The sequence below is a fragment of the Trachurus trachurus genome (genome assembly GCF_905171665.1).
Source record: "Trachurus trachurus genome assembly, chromosome: 13".
Lineage (NCBI taxonomy): Eukaryota > Metazoa > Chordata > Actinopteri > Carangiformes > Carangidae > Trachurus > Trachurus trachurus.
In genome coordinates this window covers 14,261,255-14,282,873 of record NC_139892.1, presented here as the reverse complement: position 1 = coordinate 14,282,873, position 21,619 = coordinate 14,261,255, and the positions used below count along the sequence as shown (strand labels likewise).

Sequence of the window (21,619 nt, the reverse complement as noted above, 5' to 3'; positions counted from 1 at the left end):
GATTAGCGAGAAAAAATATATTAATATTAATATTGCTTGAATACTTATTGAAAAAGACTGTGGTTAAATATTTCAGAAAAATACTGAGAAATTCAAGTTTGTTGCAAAGAAGTTGCCTAGCCTTCAAATGTGTCCTTCCTGTATCTCACTCAGTGTGGAATTTCACTTTCTTATAGCTAATTTGTTCCCATTTCAATTGCAATGTAGCCTAAATTATGAGGCAATAACCCCTGCCCTTTTTTTTCTTTTTCTTTCTTTTTTTTTTTTTTTTTTACCATATTGATTTAGTGAAAGCATAGGCTTTTTGATTTGAGGTTGGTAGAAACTGATTTTTCTGTCAAGGTGGTGTAGTTAGGCCTACTTATGGAGTTGTATGTAGCCAGATCTCCACACAAAATGCACAATTTTTCATCTTACTGTCACAATATTTTCTTTAGATTCTTTGTTATTATAAAATGACACTGTGATACACCTAGATAATTTGTGTGGTTGTTTTTATTGTACAAGAGCACCCAGATTAGAGGAACATGTTGCAGAGTAGCCATATGCCACGCCTACACTGAGGAAGGACTGCCCTGTCCTAAATGCATGAGTGAAGATCTGGGCCCATTTTCTGTGAACTGAGAAATCATCATCTCTGAACTAAATTACTCTCAAATTATTGCTTAGTCAGCCTGTCATGGTGGTAGGCAATGAAAGGGTTAGATTCCCCATAAATGTGCTTCAAGCAAAGGGCATGAAAAATCATTTTTGTGGTTTTTATTTAAAAAATCCCTTGTGTCATGCAACTATGTTGGAGGTATCTGCTCAAGTTTTGAGCCAATCTATCCATTTTTCTGTCTCTCCTTTATAATGCGGCTGACACAAATTTTCTTTGTGGTTTTGTAAAATTATACTTGCAAATTCGAACAGTGACATTTCTTTCCAGTGCCCTGACCTAAATAAAACACATGTGTCAATGTTGACTGTTTTCATCTTTCTATTGTCCAAATAACTCATGTTGACATCATGTTCTGTTATGGATTATCTGGAGTATGAGAACACATTGTTTTTGAAAGTAGTTTATTTTTTTGATAAAAATAACTCCAGTTTATTCACTCTAGTCAAGTGGCTTCAAAATTGCCACAGACAGACAGGCTATGTCACAACCTGGGAAAGTGAATCCAAAACTGTCTGCACAACTGAGTGTCACTACCGATAAGGGATAATACTATCTTGTTTTGGTGGTGGGGGGTGGGGGGACTCTTTAAAGCTCCACCATTCTCATTGACTGTATCTTCTGCACTCTATTGCCTCTCTTGCCAGCTTGTTGTTTGCCTAAACCTGTATTCTTCTGTCTGCACAACAAACCATAAAATCCTTCATTTATCCATGTTCATGAAACAGTAGTGATTCAGCTCTCTTTCTATATTGGGTCTCTTCTCATGTGGCTGAACAAAAACCCTGTGGCCCTAATTCCAAAATTGCTGCATCCAGGCCAGGGTAAAGACAGGTTTATTTCACAACATCACAGTTGAGTTATGATCAAGAGCGACTAATGACCTAAACTGTTTTCTTTTTTCTTTTTTACAGTGTAACCAAAGTACAGTGTTTTCAAATAAGAAAATCCTGCAAGCTGATCCCTATCATTACAAGAAGGGACAATGGAACTGCACGAGATCTTAACTCCATCTTAACATTTATTTGTAATACTGGGGTGTGCTAACAATTGTTTTACACCCAAAATTGTGCAAACATGTCTGAGCAAATATAATGACCATCGGTAGGCTATATGTCCCTTTACAAGTGCCATACATTGCAGAAAATTAACCAGAAGCATTTTGAAATAGGTCAGAGATTATTTACAGAATTGATCAAATGGTAAACATTCACAGACCTTTGCCTTCCCAACATCATAAAAAAAATGATAAACATGCAAACTGCAATTACATTAAGGGCATAGTCTCATTAACAGTCAAGCCAGCCGTAGTTGAGCAGTACACGCATCACCGTCTTGTATGGCAGGTTGTACTCAGTCTGTCTGGGACCATCTGAGAAGTTTCATTAGCTGAACTGACAGAGAGAATTAAAAACAGTAGAACAGTAACAGTAAAATGAGCTAAAAACATGCCATATTACAAGGTAATTGTGTGTGAAGAGGTATGGATTAATATGACCAATTGACAATTTAACTTAAAGGGATACTTCACCCAAAACCAATAATTCACCAATTGTCTACTCACTGTCAGGTACCTTGTACCCCTGGCCCTGAACCCAGGACCACTGGAGCCGGGATCCTACATGAACTGTCCATAGCCAGGACCATGGGGCCGGGACAGTGCCAGAACAGGGACCAGGCCCACCAGAACCAGGACCACCAGAACTGAAATCAGTACAAGGACCATACTGGAAACCGGATTCCACAACCGGGATCAGTCTCCCGACTCCTGCCTCTCAAACACTCAGAGTGTGAGGGGAGGGTGGGCCAGTCACATGACGCTTTGATGCGCTTTCATAATAAAAGCAAGTGAGTTGAAGATTTCAAAATCAAATATTTTTCTCCTCCACGGTATAATTTTTGGGTAGGACAAACGTGCCTATCTTCAATATAGATAGATAGGTCTGTTATGACATCTATATTGTCATCACAATGACATTGTGGCAAGGTGAAGAGGGCCCGGGCAGGGATTGAACCCACACCTCCCGGGTAAGAGTCATGCACGCTTGCCACTTGGCCAAAGGTACATCCCCTTGGCCAAGTAGCCAGGGCGCATGATCAATTGGGGGCATAGTGACAGGAACCTCAACTGTCACAACATCATCAGGCCAAGATGTCAAAATGGAACACTCAACTTCACAGTCAAAATGGAACACTCAACTTCACAGTCAAAATGGAACACTCAGCTTCAAAGTCAAAATGTCTTGTGACATCATCAGTGACATCATAAGGCAATACTTATAGGGCAGAACACAATAGCTCATTAGACACATTGCTGAAGCAGACGCCTGTTCAGAGTGCACAGTGTAATTTTTAGTCGTTTCATTTTCAAACTTTCTTAAAACAAACGCAATGGCGAATACTAGTTCTGAACCAAAAGGCAAGGTAACAGTTCGACAACTGAGGGACATGTTTGAGTCGAAGAATCCTGATGAACACGTGGAGTCTTGTGCTGCCAGGGAATCAGAAAATCAGTCCGTGGAGAAAATCCTAAGGGCTGAGATTGAAGCCCTCCAACACAGGATGGCCACCGAAAAGCTAGAGCGGCAGCAGCTGAAAACCCAGCTCAACACTCAGCACGAACTATACAGTGAACTGACTACGGAGCTTGAAGAGAAGAACAAAGCTCTCCAAGAAGCCACTCAGCAGGCCGAGAGTTTGCAGCAAGAGCTAGAGAAAGAAAGGAAGGCTCATGCTGCCAACGTGACAGAACGCCAGCACCTGGAGGAAAACCTGAGGGCTAAGATCGACACTTCCAGAAAAAAGATGACCCAAGATATCCGCGTAATTCAACAAATAGCATCGGACGAGAACCTGTCTCTGAGAAAAGTGCTGGAGGAGCTGAGAGCTCAGCACAACACTCTGCTCGAACTAAACAGTGAACTGACTATGGAGCTTGAAGAGAAGATAGAAAGGAACAAAGCTCTACAAGAAGCTTCATACCAAGACACCCAGAAGTATGAAGCTGAAGTACTCAGGGCCAGACAGCAGGTTGAGAATCTGCAGAAAGAGCTGGAGAAAGAAATGAAGGCTCATGATGTGACACAATACCAGCTCCTGGAGAAAAACTTGAGGGCTGAGATCGCCGCCATCAAACAGACGAACTTTCTTAAAACTAATGCAATGGTGAATACTTGTTCTGAACCGAAAGGAGAGCTAACAGTCCGACAACTGAGGGACATGTTTGAGGTCCAAACGATAGTATCGAGGGATCTCAACAAACACATGGAGGCTTCTGCTGCCACGGAATCAGAAAATAAGCCTGTGGAGAAAATCCTGAGGGCTGAGATTGAGGCCCTCCAACACATGATGACCACAGAAAACCAAAAAGCATCTGAGCAGGAGCTGGTTCTAAAGCTAGAGCTGCTGAAAACCCAGCTCAACACTCAGCTCGAACTAAACGGTGAACTGACTACGGAGCTTGAAGAGAAGAACAAAGAAGCCACTCAGCAGGCCGAGAGTTTGCAGCAAGAACTAGAGAAAGAAAGGAAGGCTCATGCTGCCAACGTGACAGAACGCCAGCGCCTGGAGGAAAACCTGAGGGCTAAGATCGACACTTCCAGAAAAAAGATGACCCAAGATATCCGCGCAATTCAAGAAATAGCATCGGACGAGAACCTGTCTCTGAGAAAAGTGCTGGAGGAGCTGAGAGCTCAGCACAACACTCAACTCGAACTTAACCATGAGTTGATTGCAACTCTTGAGGCAGAGAGGAGCAACAGCCAGCATCCTCCCCAAGAAGACATGGCCCCCCGACCAGAGAGGAGCAACAACCAGCCTCCCCAAGAAGACATGACCCCCACACCAGAGAGGAGCAACAACCAGCCGCCCCAAGAAAACATGGCCCACTCAGACAGGAGGTCAACATGGACGAGGATCCGCCATGCCTTGGGGCTGAGGAAACCAAGGAGGTGGAAGAGGAGAAGGGAGACCTCATCCAGCATCATCGGAACTGACTTTATTTCCCACCATTTTTCTTTTCTTTTTCTCTTCTTTCCTTAACTTTCTTTTCTCTTTGCTTAACTTTGCTTTTCTTTTTTGTCTTCTTCTCTTAACTATTCTTTTCTCTTTCTTTTTCTCATCTCTAATTGTATTCTTCTCTAAATGTCTTCTTTTTCTCTTCTCTTAACTATTATTTTCTTTTTTCTTTCTCTTACTGATCTGTAATTTTTCTAGACTTCTCTAAACTTCTGGTCTTCTTTTTCCCTTCTCTTAACTATTCTTTTTTCTCGCCTTTCTTTTTCTTTTCTTCCCTTAACTATTACTTTTGTTTTCTTTTACTCATCTTTCCTTTTTCTAGTCTTCTCTAAACACTTTATTTCTCTTCTTTCCTTAACTTTTCTTTCCTCTTTCTTCTTTGCTTAACTTAACTTTTCTCTTTTTTGTCTTCTCTTAACTATTTTTTCTCTCTTTTTCTTTTACTCACCTCTAATTTTATTCTTCTCTAAATCTCTAGTCTTCTTTTTCTTTTTTCTTTCTTTTACCGATCTTTAATTTGTCTAGTCTTCTCTAGTCTTCTTTTTCCTCTTCTCTTAACAGTTCTTTTTTCTCACCTTTCTTTTTCTGTTCTTTTACTCATCTTTTGTTTTTTAGTCTTCTCTAAACAATTTATTTATCTTCTTTCCTTAACTTTTCTTTTCTTTTTCTTCATTTCTTAACTTTACTTTTCTCTTTTTGTCTTCTTCTCTTAAAGGGATAGTTCACCCTAGAATGATATTTTGCTCATTATCTACTCACCCTCATGTTGACTAAGGGCTGGAAGAATTTTCAGAGTCCACCGTCCCTTCTCTGAGTTACAGGGGGTCTCGGCGTAGCAGTGCATTTCAATGCAACGGTTGCAAAGGGACACCAGAGCTCTTCGTAAAAAAACACACACAAAAAAACATCCAAATACCTCCATGATGCTCGTATGTAATGTCCGTCTTGTGCTGAAGCCCCAAATTGCGTAATTGTCCCGAAAAAAATTAAATAAGTCTATATTTTAAGCTTGTTTGTAGCGGAAGCTTCTCGAAGCTCCTCTTCCTGGTCCGTCCAAATCTCGCGTGATTTGCGCCGGCGTCAGTGCGGTTACTGCGAATCACGCGAGATTTGGACGGACCAGGAAGAGGAGCTTCGAGAAGCTTCCGCTACAAACAAGCTTAAAATATAGACTTATTTAATTTTTTTCGGGACAATTACGCAATTTGGGGCTTCAGCACAAGACGGACATTACATACGAGCATCATGGAGGTATTTGGATGTTTTTTTGTGTGTGTTTTTCTCTGGTGTCCCTTTGCAACCGTTGCATTGAAATGCACTGCTACGCCAAGACCCCCTGTAACTCAGAGAAGGGACGGTGGACTCTGAAAATTCTTCCAGCCCTTAGTCAACATGAGGGTGAGTAGATAATGAGCGAAATATCATTCTAGGGTGAACTATCCCTTTAACTATTATTCTCTCTTTCTTTTACTCATCTCTAATTTTCTTCTTCTCTAAATTTCTAGTCTTCTTTTTCTCTTCTCTTATTTTCTTTTTCTTTCTTTTACTGATCTTTATTTTTTCGAGTCTTCTTTTTCCTCTTCTCTTAACTATTCTTTTTTCTCGCCTTTCTTTTTATTTTCTTCCCTTTACTATTCTTTTTCTTTTCTTTTACTCATCTTTTCTTTTTCTAGTCTTCTCTAAACAATTTTTTTCTCTTTTCTTAACTTTTTTTCTCTTAACTCATTGAGTGCCGCGCTCCTTTCCAAAGTTTTAGTCAAGTGTACCGGCAATTTAGACCATTTTTGACTTTTTATGTAGAGCCACAGTGTATTCTATATTATTGCCACCAACACATACTGTGGCTCAATTGAAAGGTTTACCTTAATGCTTCAAGTGGCCACAAACCGTTTGTTTCTACGTGCCTCTGTTCCTGAGAAAAATCAAGCTAAACATGGCTGGGTTTCACCAAAATCCCTCCTTTTTTTCTAGAAAAGGAGATAGAGCGTCTTTTATGAAAGGTGCGCTGTTTGTGTCTGTCGCTCTTCTGACACACTACAAAGGGCTCGTATAAGATAAATATATACAACAGTTGTTGTTCTATTCACAAAACCACCATCGGGGGCGGGGGGGGCGCCACTAAACAACAATAACACAGAGCACCGTGCCGTGTCACAGCTTCTCGCCGCGGAGCGTGAGGGTCAGTCGGCCACCGCGGCTCGGGAAGACCGGTCCCGCCGGTGGTCGCGGTCCTTCTGTGGTACGGGTCGGTGATGCCGGTCTGCTTTGGCCCAGAGACCATCAGATTTTACCGCGGGAGGACTTTGGGGAGGACACGGTGTTGCTCCAGATGAAGACCGGGCGGACTGTCGGCTGAGAGCTTCCTGGTTCAGCTCCGAGCAGCTCGAGCAGCTCGAGCAGCAGCGCGGGTGAGAGCAGAGCAGCTGCGCTGCAGCAGCTGCTGCATCTGCATGCAGAACTCGTTTGCAGAAGCCGAGTTATGATAAAAACTTCCAGATCATGAGCTGTCATGTGACTTTGATCGTCATCTATTTCAGTTCTCCTCGTCGTAGAGTCCCCAAATTTACATATAATGTGTATTAAAGTGTCTATTTTCATAATTTAAAAAAAAAGCAAAAAACGAAAAATCTCGTTTTCGGCACTCAACGCATGGGAACGAAAAACGAGAAATTACGTGGTTGGCACTCAATGAGTTAATTATTTCTTTTAATTTTAAATCAACTTAAAGCAGAAGTGAGTGATCCGGTCGTTTTCGCTAATGCTGCGTTCCAGGCAGGCTTTTGAAATCGTAAATTACAGCTTCAAGTCACAACTTACGACTTTGTAGCGTTCCAGGCAACCCACTCGTGTTTTTCCGACCTGTTTTACCGGTGAAAGTCACTATAACGGCCACTCGTAACTTCCGACCGGTGAACTCGTACCAGATCGAACTGGTACCACTTCACGGTCGGAAAAATACGAGTTTCATTGAACGCACCATAACAGTCCTCGTCGCTACGTCACCACATTCACGGCGTTCCTTGGCTGCACACACAGCCCTGCATGCCGTTCTCTCTCCTCATTGGATAAAAACTGTAGGATACGATAAATGTTTTCTCTTCGGCTCAGAGCAGAGCAGAGGGACTGAGAGACCCGTGTTTCAGTCCAAACACTCTATAGCTGTGTCTCAATTCAGGGGCTGCAGCCTTCGGAGGACCCAGCCTACGTGGTCTCCGGAGGCAACGGCTTCGGAGGCTCCTCCGTCGGCCGCATCAACGGTCGGTAAATGAGACGGTCTAGCCTTCAGAGCCTTTCCTGATCCGAATGTAAACAACGGCCGAACGTAAACAACAGCGTAACGTTACAACGTAACATTTGAAAGTGGCGCCTGCAACGGCTCTACCGCTCCTCCGCCCCTCACTTTTTTTTTTTTTAATAAGTAGAATAAATACACGGGCAGTTATCATTAATATACTAATAAACAAACAATTGAACAGCAGCCAGGGGGTAGGCTTCAGGCTTGAGGCTTCAGGCTATTAAGTGAATAGAAAATAAAGAGCAGAGTGATATGTTTTCATAGCTTTATTTGAGTCAGATGCTTTGCCTCCGCTCCTCACCTGAGCAGCCAGAGCAGAGCTCAGCTCAGCGGGCAGCCACACCTCCGAACCGGCCGCTAAGCCGGGTTACCGTGGCTACAGCACAGAGCTGCTCCGTTCGATAGCTAGCGGCTAGGTTGCTAATAACAACAACGGTGCAGCAAAGCATCTTGGGATACGGGAGGCCGCGAAGGATAGTAGCGATGCATCCTCCGAATGCAGGGGAAAGGAGGACGCATTTGGAGGCTGCATTTGGAGGAGCCTTCGAATTTGGATGAATTGGGACAGCCTTCGCGCAGCGCTGTGACGTAATCGGCCTTCAAATGCACCCTTCGAAGGATGCAGCCCCTGAATTGAGACACAGCTTATGTAAGTGATTGCTGTCGGAAGATATAACTATTTAAAGGGATAGTTCACCCTAGAATGATATTTCGCTCATTATCTACTCACCCTCATGTTGACTAAGGGCTGGAAGAATTATCAGAGTCCACCGTCCCTTCTCTTAGTTACAGGGGGTCTCGGCGTAGCAGTGAATTTCAGTGCAACGGTTGCAAAGGGACACCGGAGCTCTTCGTAAAAAAACACACACAAAAAAACATCCAAATACCTCCATGATGCTCGTATGTAATGTCCGTCTTATGCTGAAGCCCCAAATTGCGTAATTGTCCCGAAAAAAAATTAAATAAGTCTATATTTTAAGCTTGTTTGTAGCGGAAGCTTCTCGTCTTCTTCTTCTTCTCCTCTTCCTGGTCCGTCCAAATATCGCGTGATTCGCAGTAACCGCACTGACGCCGGCGCAAATCACGCGATATTTGGACGGACCAGGAAGAGGAGAAGAAGAAGAAGACGAGAAGCTTCCGCTACAAACAAGCTTAAAATATAGACTTATTTAATTTTTTTCGGGACAATTACGCAATTTGGGGCTTCAGCACAAGACGGACATTACATACGAGCATCATGGAGGTATTTGGATGTTTTTTGTGTGTGTTTTTTTACGAAGAGCTCCGGTGTCCCTTTGCAACCGTTGCATTGAAATTCACTGCTACGCCGAGACCCCCTGTAACTAAGAGAAGGGACGGTGGACTCTGATAATTCTTCCAGCCCTTAGTCAACATGAGGGTGAGTAGATAATGAGCGAAATATCATTCTAGGGTGAACTATCCCTTTAAGACTTATATTAACACAAATATATCACTCACTTCTGCTTTAAAATAAACTATAACATAAAAATAAAAAGTTCAGTCTTTGAGATGTATTTCCTGGATATATTGTATTTAGTAGTTTTTAAGTAAGTATAGTCAAGTCTAAAAAGAGTTGTAGGGCAGAGAGGTCCATACATCAACAGGGACTTACAGAGCTAGGGGCGGTGTCCATGGAGCCATACGTTCACTAAAGTTGGGAATTAACTTTCCAAGGTAGTTAAGAAATCTTGGTAAAGCTGGAGGCCTTCACTGGAGAAAGCATGACTTAAGCCGCTTTTTTTAATAACAGAACGTTAGGAGACGGATTTGTGTTTGAAGTAAATTCATGCAAAACAGCTGATACGTGTTCCCGTCGGGGGCAGTTTTTCAGCAAGCAGTATCTGCATTTGCCTTGAAAACAATCTGATAGCGTCATGAATGTGCAGGTCACAACTTGTCCACGAGAGCGTTTTGGAGTTGTTGGATTGTGTATTTGATGAGGGAAACCAAGAAATCCCATGAAAACTGTTGCCGCACACTGACCTGTATTTTGTTCATTTCTTTTTTCACTTGTGTTTGTTTACATTGTTCTCTTTTGTTTTTGATAGCTATCTCATGTACACGGACCACAGCTCAGTTGGTGGTGTAACCCGGTTAAAAGTAGCAAATATGCTTGTAGTATCGTTTAGTAATCAAAGCATATAAATAGCATGAAATTCATTAAAAAAGTTATAAATTTATATAAATATTTAAAAAGCAGTTTAAAAATTATTATATGTTTTGTTTTATTTCTGAAAATGAGAAACTATGCATGCAGCTTTAGACAGCTTTAGAGTAATTGTGATGACTTGTAACTTGTTGCGAGGGACAATGGAGGCTCGCTACCTTCTACCAAATGTCTCTTGGCTGAAAACCAACCTTGCAACATCAGTGTAGTACTTGGCCTCTGACCCGGTGTCCCAGCTCTCGTCTCTGCGCACCGCGACAGAAAGGCACTCTGTAACCCATAATCTTTTGTTTATGACAGTTAAGACTACACAAATATACACGTTGGAACATTATATATGTTATATAACGTTATCCACCGCTCTGTCAATTGCTTTTTCGCAATTTCGGCTTCATTAAAAACAAACACGGCCAGGAGGAGGGTTAGCAAAACAGCGGAGAAGCAACCAGATTTGCATTGATCCCCTTTAACATTTATTTGTGATACTGGGATGTGCTAACACATCGTTTTACACCTAAAACTGTGCAGACATTATCAAATACAATGCCCATCCATACCTATGTCAGTTTACACGTTCCATTAAATTTAATTAAATTAACCAGAAGCATTTTGAAACAGGTCAAAGACTATTTACATAATTGATCAAATGGTAAACATTAACTGACCTCAGTTTGATTTATTTGCTGCAGGTTATTGATCAAACAGCCGGCTGCAAAACAACATCTTCCTCTTAAGAGCTGTTCCCAACATCATAAAAAAAATACAGTAAAATTTAGGGCATAGACAGTTGTGTCTCAGTAACAGTCAAGCCAGCCGTAGTTGAGCAGTACGCGCATCACTGTCTTGTATGGCAGGTTGTACTCCGTCTGTCTGGGACCATCTGAGAAGTAAATATACCCTGTGGGAGGGAAGACAGAGTTTATATGCAGCTGAACTTACAGACAAATTAACTAATGATTGGACACTTTGCATAGTAGAATAAGCCATAAACATGTCATTTGACAAAGAAATGATGTCCAACAGGTATGGATTAGCGTAGCCATTCAACAGTTTGTACAGCTTTAAATACCTTGTTTATTTTTTCTGTCATTCTAACCAAAGGTGATTTTTGAGCAGAATAAAGTGGGTTAAGTGGGGGTAAATATTTCTCACCATAATTCTCAAAGGCTGCATCTACTTTGGTGCCAATGCCGGGGAAATCCCAAGAGATATATCTAGGGTATCCATAGTCCATTTGGTTTCTCCTCGCATCATAGCTGCAAGAGAGAATATGCTCTTTGGTGCATCTCAGTGATCAGTTGTCATCACAGTTATTTTCATTTTTTATCCCGTAGCCTACACATCGTGTTGATAACCTAAAATAAAATTTGATCATGACCAACACTCACCTCCAGTACTGTCTGTTCACAAAAATTAATGTTTTCCCAGTTGTGGGCACATAAACAGCTGCATCAACCTTACGGACTGATGTGGGGAGGCCAAGGTTGGTGAGAGGCTTTGGGTATCCTGGCAATTTTGTCTTTCCAGAAGCCCTTATGCCCCAGTATTGACGACCTGCAGAGAAACATTTGCAGGTTATTATATCTCCTAGTTACCCGTAGAGCCTCATTATAGTATATACCGTAAGTTGAATTTCACCACAATCAACATGCAAATCAAACAAAACCCTACAAAAATTACCTTCAAATAGAAACACAGCATCACTGCTTGGGACTTCAAAGGCAGCATCCACATAGTTAATCCCAGGCCATTTTGTGTTCACTTTAGTGAACCGAATTCCTTGGACGGTTGTACTCTTTCTCCAGTAATATCTAGCAATGCATTTGAATTTACATGTAAAAATATGCAACATTCTTATTCAAGATGAATACACTGGTCGCTATATATTCAGAATATACCCGTTCTTGAAGAAGAACAGATCTCCCCTCATGGAGGTAGCAGCGTCAAATACCAGCCCGCGGTCGCATTGCTCATTTCGGGGGTTTGGTTTTTCGGTTGGGTCCTCTGGCTCTGGTTCAGGCTCTGGACGTGGTTCTGGTCTTGGAGCTGTTGTGGGCACTGGTGTACGGCTTCCTGGGAAATTGAGTGGTAAAATAAAGAGCGACTAAACTATTATCTTCAACAACATGAAAGCAAACAACCATCGACATCGACACAAATAGAGAAAATTGTGCTTGGATCTTAAGCTCATATTTAAAATCAGACTGGCTGTCAAGTAAACAAACCACAACAGATTTAAAATGGGTCCAATTCCTTTGCAATTTCATGTGGTGCACACAAAGCTGTGTTTTCAGTTGAAAAAAGTGCAGCATCTTATTTTTCATACCATAAAGGGCTTGAACCCCTCGCCTGTCATCGTCTGGCAGCCTGTATCCATTTGTATTGACATATTTATAGGTGGGATACATCAGGGCACGTCTGTCCCGGGAGTGATCCAGGCCTAGAGCATGGCCAAACTCATGGGCCGCCACCAACAGTAGATTCACACCTGAAGACAGGAATAACAATGAAATAATTCTGACACTCATTATTGCACATATGGAATCTGTACTGCTTCACCTTTGGACTATGTGGCTTCAGGTTCACTAAAATAACACGGTGGAGTGTGTTTACCTCTTTGGGTAAGAGTCCAGGTTTCATCATCGTCAAAGTGTGTGTCCCCTCCCTGATTACGTCCAGGGGAGTTTGCATGAGCCAAGACTCCACCTGCTCCGTCAAAAGGGTAAAAGTCCCCGTGGTCTGCAATAACAATAGCACAACCATATTTGATCATTTTAGAGGTTTTAGAGTGTCTAAGCGTCTAACTGAAGACCTCTTATTTTTATCCAAACTCACATCCACCCTTGAAGAGGATCATGATGTCGGCAGTGCCGCTGTTGATCTGTTTGAAGTTCAGTGGGATGACATCACTGTAGAGCTGGAAAGCCTTGGCAATGGTTTGATCAATCTGACTCTGGGACAGATCACGAGTGTACTGAGTGATCCTGTTCAAATCATACATATTTATCAGCAGCAGCAGTTGCATTTATTTACTCAACCACCTGAATCACAATTTTGTCACGACTGACAATATCATAACTTCCCCCACTTGCCTGTAGGTAATCAGCCTTTTCTCCCATTTGGGTTTCCCATGAAAGTGTCCATAACGGCTGATGTCTGAAACACCACACCTGGGGGCTTTCATCACCTCCACAGTCTCTGTATTCAGGACGCCGGTGACCTGGTGGTCAGATGATGACATTTTGTCTTCTGCTTAATGATTCCTGGTATGATATCTTTATTAGTGGTGAGAGTATTGGCAGACATATCAGTGGTAAATACAAGACAGCAACATTTAATATGGCTGCCTAATGTGTAAGATTTTCCATTTTAATAATAAAACTATAAAAAATGCATTCAACCATGTAGGAGCCAATATTGTGTTAAAGATAGTTAAGATTTTAGTTGTTGATTATGGTGTGTTTTTATACTTTGGTTTTCTGTACTGCCTTTTCAGCCTAGTTTCCAATTGTTCTATAGCACCAGAACTAGGCACTGCACATGCGCTCTGCAACATAATGGAGGGCAGTTAAGGTCAGACCGTGGATTAGCAGCAGTGTTAGGTACAGAGCAAAAAGGGTTTTTGACCGTTACTCTACATTATGTTGTGTCATGTTGTGTTGTGTTGTGTTGTGTTGTGTTGTGTTGTGTTGTGTTGTGTTGTGTTGTGTTGTGTTGTGTTGTGTTGTGTTGTGTTGTGTTGTGTTGTGTTGTGTTGTGTTGTGTTGTGTTGTGTTAGATCTGTGGACCTTTGTGTAATATCTTCATGTGTGAGGAATCACTAAGAGAAGCTTGGATGTATATTGATGAGGATATTATACCTAGATGTACAACAAAGTGAAGTAAAACTGTACAATGACAACCTCAATGACTTGTGAGTAAACGAGTCAAGTCAGTTGAACCTTATACTGCTAATAACTTGAGTGGCTTTGGAAGTACGTTTAATGTTTCCCACTACAAACCTCTTGTAATTTCCACAGAGATCAGTGCTGTTTTTTCCTCGTACATGCTCACAGTGGGTGAAATATTCAATTCACTGTTAATACCTCCAGCCCAAAGAAAGCCTGCATGGCCTCCAGATCGGCGGTGAAGTTGGTGATGCTTCGCACTGTGGAGTTTGTCAACCCAACATCGCCAAAGTACTGAGAAAGATATCCCTGATACAGACAGAAAGAAATGACAAATCATAATCCTTGTTACCTAAAACAATCTAAAATATATTGCACTATGTCTTACTGATTAATGATCACTCCTCACCCCTAATATAAATGCAAACTGAATAATCCATTACCTGAGCCAGGTCTTCGTCCTCTGGTGAAATTGTTGGAGCGATGGTAGGCGCTGCTCGACAAAGTGCCAAACAGCTCAGCAGCACCATCCAAAATCCAGCGACAGACATCTTGTTCAGATGTTTTTCTCCTCCACCATCCACTCTCCTCTTATAAAGGCAGCTGCTGTGACGGTCTGGTGTGTGTGTTTGTGTGCATCGCGCTGATAAACGCTGAAGAGGAGCTGCCTACTCAATGCTAAGACAAGCCTCTGTGCCAGAGGGGGCAGGGGAGCAGAGAGGGGGCTCTGTGATAACACAGCAGGAGATACAATCAAGTTGACTTCACCTTTGTAATGTTTGTGGAACAGTTTGATTGTGTTTGCCTTTTTTCTTTCCGTGAAATGCTTTTATTTTTTCTACATTTTTTTTTAATTTCTTTGTTGTGCGATATTTTATTTTATCATTTGTCACATTTGAGTGGCTTTATCATTTTTGAGTACATAAACTGTCACTAACTTAAAACTTGGCAAAATGCAAAAGTGTCCCCTGCAAGCTGTAACCCAGAGAAATACTGACCAGTTAAGTATGTACTGGAACATTTCTTTGTGTTTGTTTACATTGTTCTATTTTGCATTTGATAACCTTTGCATGTACACAGACCACAGTCCAGTTTGGTGGTAAACATGAACAGAGTTACCCAACTTTTCTATATCTTTGAGAGCTGATGAGTCATTACTTATGGAGGCCAAAACTCTCCAGTGCTGGGTATTAGCTACTAAAGGCAAGTATTCTGTCATGAAGCCTGCTTAGGCCTACGTACATGTTTGTTAAAAAAAGGGAACAAACTTCCTTGCATTAGTGTTAAAGGTCCCAGGTAACACTTTACAATAAGGGTCCCTTAATTAACGTTAGTTAGTACATTATTAAGCATTAATTAACTGTTTACAGATATATTAACAATCATTATTGTGTATTACTTAGGAATAGGAAACACATTAATTAATGTAGCCTATTAGTAAGCAGTTAATTAATGTTTACTACTCAAAGTTAGTTAATAAATGATTAAGTAATAATACAAGTTGAATAATGTAATTAGTTATCATTATGTATGCATTACTCAGCATTAATTAACACATTAGTTTATATATTAAAGGTACATTGTTTAGGAATTACTCCCATCTAGCGTTGCGGTTGTGTAAGCAACTCAATCGTATTTTTCATGCTGCATTCACATGAAATTGGACAACTGCCGCTGCACGTAACGGCGTAAACAAGCCTCTATGTAAACAAGTGGTCCGTCAGCACGAGGCAAAACAATACACGTGACAATATATTGTCATGGCGATGTCGTATTGTTACCTGACCCACGTTTTACCGGCTTTCTTTCGACTTCTGTGACTAAAATGACATCTGATTTGTTACTGACGGTGACGGCCGTCTGCCCGACTGCACGTGAATGCAACATCAGTGTAACGCTCCATTCCTCCTCAATGTATATGTAATGCAAAAATAATAATGTACTAACTAACGTTAATTAAGGGCCCTTATTGTAAAGTGTTACCAAGGCCCCATATTGTATAAATTGAGAACTGTCTTTTGTCAAAAACCAGGCTGCATTTTTTTGATTCTGTTGAAGTATCAAAACCCTCAGAGAAATGCACACAGCCTGTACTCACGAGGACAAGTAACTTTGTGATGTCATATCAGAACAACCCCACTCACATTCATCCTTGCATGATTTGGTTTCTCCAAGTGTTTACCTGAAATCTGCCACATATTTTTTGGACTTTCTTGCTGGTTTTACTTAAGTACTGGTTTTACCGAACATCTTTCAGCTCATTACAGCTCAGAGTTTGAAAGCTTTTTATTTTTTACACATATTCAGACTTACAGCTTGGCCAAATAATGATGTAAGTCAAACAACCATGAGTGTTTCTCATTTTATTATTCCATTATAATTTAAACTGCTAAACCATTAGCATCCCAGTCAAGAATTCACTGCTACAATATTCACCACTCGGTTTTGTCTGACGTCAAATTGGTAGAGTTGTGGCCCACTGAGGAGGAAGGTGTTTGTCCACAGAAGATCACAAGAGTTAAAATAAAAACGGCAATATTTTCATGACATATGTTAATTGTGTGTTCATAACAACTGTGTTATCCCAACAAAGTTCAGCTGTGAATAGAAAATTTCAACTTCAGTTAACACATTGTTCTAAAACTGGTGAAAAGTGGTGTTTTCAGTATAAATGTGTGTCCAGTGTGGTAAGCCACCACCCGTCCGCCACCTAAACCCAGTAAAAAAAAAAACAAGAAATTACAACTTCTATTTCAGTTGTCCTCTGTTTGTATCCTGTTGCTCAGGTCCGCGTTAAAAAGAGTTCATGACCATAAACTGTGTTTCACTGTTTACGTTACCATGCCACTTAAAGGCAGCGTTGACCCTCCTTGGGATTCCAGGACCGTCTGTCTGGATGAGTGTGGGGAAGCCCGGGTCCATCCGTCTCCTACGCTCATCATACCTGAGGTTGAATTCTTCACATTCATTTATTCCGTTCACCGAATTTATTTGTTGTTTGGGTACGGACGGTGTTCACTTAGAGAGCATAATAGTTGTAGTTTATTTTATCCAATATGAATGAATTAAATGCACTGTATAAGTGTAGATGATGACAATGTATTTAGAGTTAATAGTAGATGATAAATAAATTATTTTTGATACTCCAATCAATCAGCAAAATGAATTTGTTCACTATATGCATTTAATATACAATATACATATACTGTATAGAGGGAGCCCGCGTACCAGTTTGAGAATCACTGCTGTATATTATATATAGTACTGTCATGTGAAATTGTGTATGTGGTACTGAGGTTCATTAACATGCATTGTTTCTATCAAATAAACAAATAAATTATGAATAAATAAAGAGAATAATTGAGAGATTCATTGATTCTGAAAAGAATCAATGGTTGCCAGCCCATTCGGAAAGCTGCATATGGAAGGGTTACAACATATCATTAGGTTGTTGGTTAATACTGGGCTATTCACTCACTTCATGTGTTAAATGTGTTTACCGGTATATCAGATGTCACTGTGTGTGTTTTTTTCTTTTCTTTTCTTTTTTTAGGTTACCTGTAATAAAACTGTCCTGTGAAGAAGACTGTTTTGCCATTTTCACTGACATGTACGGCAGCGTCGACCTGCCTGATTCTGGCGGAGAAGCCAAACTCGTAGATGGAGCCGACGTGACTCTTCATCTTAAGCTGTTGCACCACCCAGTACTTACGACCTGGAAAAACACAGCCGTGTCACTGCATTTTGGGACACAATGAAAAACAGCAACATACCACAGCTGCTGCCAAACTCAATGAGCCTCTTGCATGAAGTGCAACACTTAGGTTGCACAAGGCTGTAATTTGGGCTCAACGTTGTGCTCTCCTACTGGAAATCCAGCCTTGTCATGCTGACAGGGCCTAAGTGATGCTTTGCAGACTGCCCATTACTCTACCAGTGAATATGTACGCCACGCCTTTGGCAGGGATGTCATAAGCGGCATCAACAGGAGAACTGATGCTGGGTAAATATGTGCCGCTGTGACCCTCTCTCAGGTGACTCCGATACCTCCCTGTTGTTCTCATCCACATGCACCTGGATTAAAACAACATGTACATTTGATTGCAGCTAAATTATACTTTAAGTCTGCTTGCAATCAATTAAATCATGACTTGATCATGAATTACAGCTGCTGCATCAAAAGAGAAGTTGGGGTCACACTTTTCAGGTGCAGGTTGGGGTTCCAGTTTTCCAGTCAGCTTACCTAAAAACACATTATATATTATAAATTCATTTTAAACTAATTTTTTATATTAGTTTTTGAATGAGTAATAATAATAATTTGGAAGACCACATAGTGCATTATGAGTGCATTCATAGTGAATTATAATGCTCATCATAATCAATCGTAATGCATTATGACTACACATAGTGCTTTATGATACACTATATCAACAGTTAGGAATAAGCTAATGACTTATAAATCCAATGGTCTTATGAGTTCTCTTGACTGGTTATAAACTACAGGCTGACTGATGGGGCTTATAATAAATTATGACTACATATACCCCTATATACACACAATCAACTATTGTAAGGACTCCACGAAGGATCATAAGTTATCAATGTAGCCTACCTATGCTTTAAGTAAAGTGAAGTTCGCTTCACTTAGCATGACAAGGCTGGATTTATAGTTTTTCATAACTGTTGATATAGTGCATCATAAAGCATTATGTGTGTTTATGAGTGTAGTCATAATGCATTATGATTGATAATGATGAGCATTTTAATTCACTATGAATCAGCTCATAATGCACAATAGATGTGGTAGAAAGTGTCGCCAATAATTTTGCATTTTCGTTTTGTTCCTCACCGTAGAGTGCTTGGCGACCGAGCTCATCATCTTTGGACAGAGATTACCGTGTGCTGCTGTGAGGCCTGTGCAGAGGCGTCCTCTGAGTGAGACAAACCCAGAGAATGGCCGAGCTCATGAGCTGCAACTGCAAACAGGCTGAAACCTGAGCAACAAATTAGTCAAATTAGTCATTTCAAGAGGTAAATTAGCACAGAATTACACAGAGAACTGTTGCCACACTCTTTGCCTGTTTGAAAGCGTCACTTTTGGCCACACCTTCACACAGAGGGCTGCAGCACCTGTGGCATCTGTTACACCTGGTGTGACATCACTGGTTTGGGGCGTGGCCAAAGAGCCTCAAACCATTTTGTGGTTCAGGATTTATTTATATTTTTACAAATACTGCACCAAGATTGCACTGTTTTAACAATTTTCAATGACATTGAACAGATACCTTTATCCCAAGCAACTCACAGTGAGTGTAATCAATGCACTATTTGAGTGTATTGATTTTAAACAAATAGAGGCAAATAACCACATAGAAGAACAGGGCAACAGTGCATGTTCTTCAAGGTTTTTATTCAGACAAATGAGACAAGTAAGTGGCTGTTCGCAAAGGTTGAGATAAAGTCCGACACCGTGGTTTTTAGCCCGTTGGATTCATGACTTTGAGTCTTGGGTTTTATTCTCTGTGTAAATTATGTCACTTCTCACAGAATTACAAACTCCCTTTGACTGACAAACCTTGCCTCCCCGCAGTCCATGTTTCATCCTCATCAAAGTGAACGTCTCCTCCCATCCCCTCTCCAGGCTGAAAGGCATGAGCCAGCACACCCCGGGTCCATCAAACGGAAAGAAATCTCCATGAGCTTCAACAGAACGAGTGAATAAATCAGGGTTTATGGGGAAAATGTGAAAATCTGATTTACACTGTTTCAAAAAAAATATTGTAGCTTCTCTTTCATTTTTTGGCATGATTAACCATAATTAGTGTTGAGTGTATTTTAAGCAGCATAATAACTCCTCATAAGTGGTTTGCAGATTCACTTCTGCGGGCGAAGGAGATGACTATATCAGTTTTGCCATGGTTGACTTTGATGAACCTCAGTGGTGCTGCTGCGCTCCACATCTTCAGGGCTGAACGAAAGGACTTTTCCACATCCTCTCTCTTCATGTCAGGAGTGTGTTTGGTATAGTCCTGTATACCCATGATGGATGGACCGACAAAAAATAATCAATATTAATCAAGATGAATTGAACAATAGAAGAAATGTGAGTGCTGCCCTGGGTGAAGGTGGATGAACCGCTCAGGTGCTCTTCAAGGACACAGGATGAAAAAACTGATGATGAACACAGCAAGCAGACTGTTAACAGTTCAAATAAAGGATTAAAATAAAGGATTTTTAACAACACCTCAGAGTGCCTCGGACCCATCAGTTTTGGACTGCCTTTTACTTTTTACCACTACTTGCACCAGGACAGTCTGCTTGCTGTGTTTTTTATCTTCATTAATCAAGATTAATTGGTGGAAAATGAATATGGGTTAGTCAACACAAAACATAGACGTAATATTGTGGTTCCTCCAACTTTTTCACATCTGGAACACCACACCTCGGCTCCCTTATCACATCCAGGGAGGGAGGGTCCAGATGTCCCTTCTCTGTCAGACCAAATAAGTTTTGCATTTCTATGATCTGAAACTGACCTGACCTGTCTGGATGGTGCTCTGTCTCTGCTTACGGGATCCAGGTTATACACTGCAAAAACTCAAAATCTTACCAAGAGTATTTGTCTTATAGTCAAAATGTCATTTCTAGTCAAAACAAGTATAGGTAAAATAAGACTCATCACATTAAAAAGTAGCTTGTTTTTAGACACTTTTTACTTCTTTCAAGCATATTTTCACTTGAAATAAGTAGAAAAATCTGATAGTGGAGCAAGTTTTTCTTTCTTATTACAAGCACAAAAATGTTGCTTTCTCTGGCAGATTTTTCTACTTATTTCAAGTGAAAATATGTTTGAAACAAATGAAAATTATCTAAAAACAAGTTCATTTTTAGGTGATGAATTTAGTTTTGACTAGAAATTAGACATTTTGACAAGAAATAAGACAAATATTCTTGGAAAGATTTTGAGTTTTTGCAGTGTAAAACCTCCCATGGTAGCTCTGGTGTGAGAGAAGTGTTAGTTTGTAAAATTGAACTGTATGGTGTGTCTAAAATGAGAAGCTATACTGTCTGCAGATTGTTTTCTGATACATAGACTGTTTATGACTTCTATTTTACAAAATTAGAAAACATTTTTTAATTTTTAATTTTTTTTATTTTCATGTCCATTTAACGTCATGAGAGATTCCAATCAGGTAAACTTAAGTGGAAGTAAATCTGTTAAATGCATATTGTTAGATCACTACATGTGTCAACACAGAGAGCAGGTGTTATATCAAATGTGCTTCTTTTTTTTTATCTGTGTCTAAGTGAAACCATGCATGATATTGGTGTAAAACAATATGTGTTGAATTCATTGATAAATAAATGTTAATTCTGACCATGTACGTGTATCTCTTGTAATGTAATGAGGTGATAATCACCTTCAAATATTGCAGTTAGTTCTTCCTCCTTAAAACAGAAGTCACATTCACAAAAAAGTTCCCACAACACAGACCTCAGGCGGCTCTACGTCCTCAGGCCTCAGCAGCTGATCCCAGTCAATGGCTAGAGTCCATTTCCACAAACATCAG

The 21,619-nt window shown here is 40.6% G+C and overlaps 2 protein-coding genes and 1 pseudogene across 3 annotated transcripts; 1 reads left to right on the top strand and 2 right to left on the bottom strand.

The window, feature by feature from the left end:
- Positions 1 to 3,049: 3,049 nt before the first annotated feature.
- LOC310996234 (uncharacterized protein) lies at positions 3,050 to 6,390 on the top strand (the record flags this gene model as incomplete). Its single annotated transcript, XM_083985616.1, has 2 exons — positions 3,050 to 5,373; positions 6,106 to 6,390. The coding sequence occupies one exon, from the start codon at positions 3,050 to 3,052 to the stop codon at positions 4,697 to 4,699; it is 1,650 nt and encodes a 549-aa protein (XP_083841742.1). The 3' UTR covers positions 4,700 to 5,373; positions 6,106 to 6,390.
- Positions 6,391 to 10,580: 4,190 nt separating this feature from the next.
- LOC310996128 (collagenase 3-like) lies at positions 10,581 to 14,749 on the bottom strand. The gene is made up of 11 exons (XM_083985466.1): positions 14,489 to 14,749; positions 14,244 to 14,354; positions 13,251 to 13,378; positions 12,994 to 13,142; positions 12,772 to 12,897; positions 12,485 to 12,646; positions 12,057 to 12,231; positions 11,839 to 11,969; positions 11,547 to 11,712; positions 11,311 to 11,414; positions 10,581 to 11,056 (listed from the first exon to the last, which is right to left on the bottom strand). Exons 1-11 carry the CDS (start codon positions 14,594 to 14,596, stop codon positions 10,953 to 10,955), a joined length of 1,464 nt encoding a protein of 487 aa, XP_083841592.1. The 5' UTR covers positions 14,597 to 14,749; the 3' UTR covers positions 10,581 to 10,952.
- Positions 14,714 to 20,089, bottom strand: LOC310996233 (matrix metalloproteinase-20-like; annotated as a pseudogene). Its single transcript has 8 exons — positions 19,927 to 20,089; positions 19,606 to 19,748; positions 18,945 to 19,042; positions 18,212 to 18,216; positions 17,980 to 18,119; positions 17,604 to 17,760; positions 16,886 to 16,989; positions 14,714 to 14,772 (listed from the first exon to the last, which is right to left on the bottom strand). The product of its transcript is annotated as a matrix metalloproteinase-20-like (transcript).
- Between the last annotated feature and the right edge of the window lie 1,530 nt (positions 20,090 to 21,619).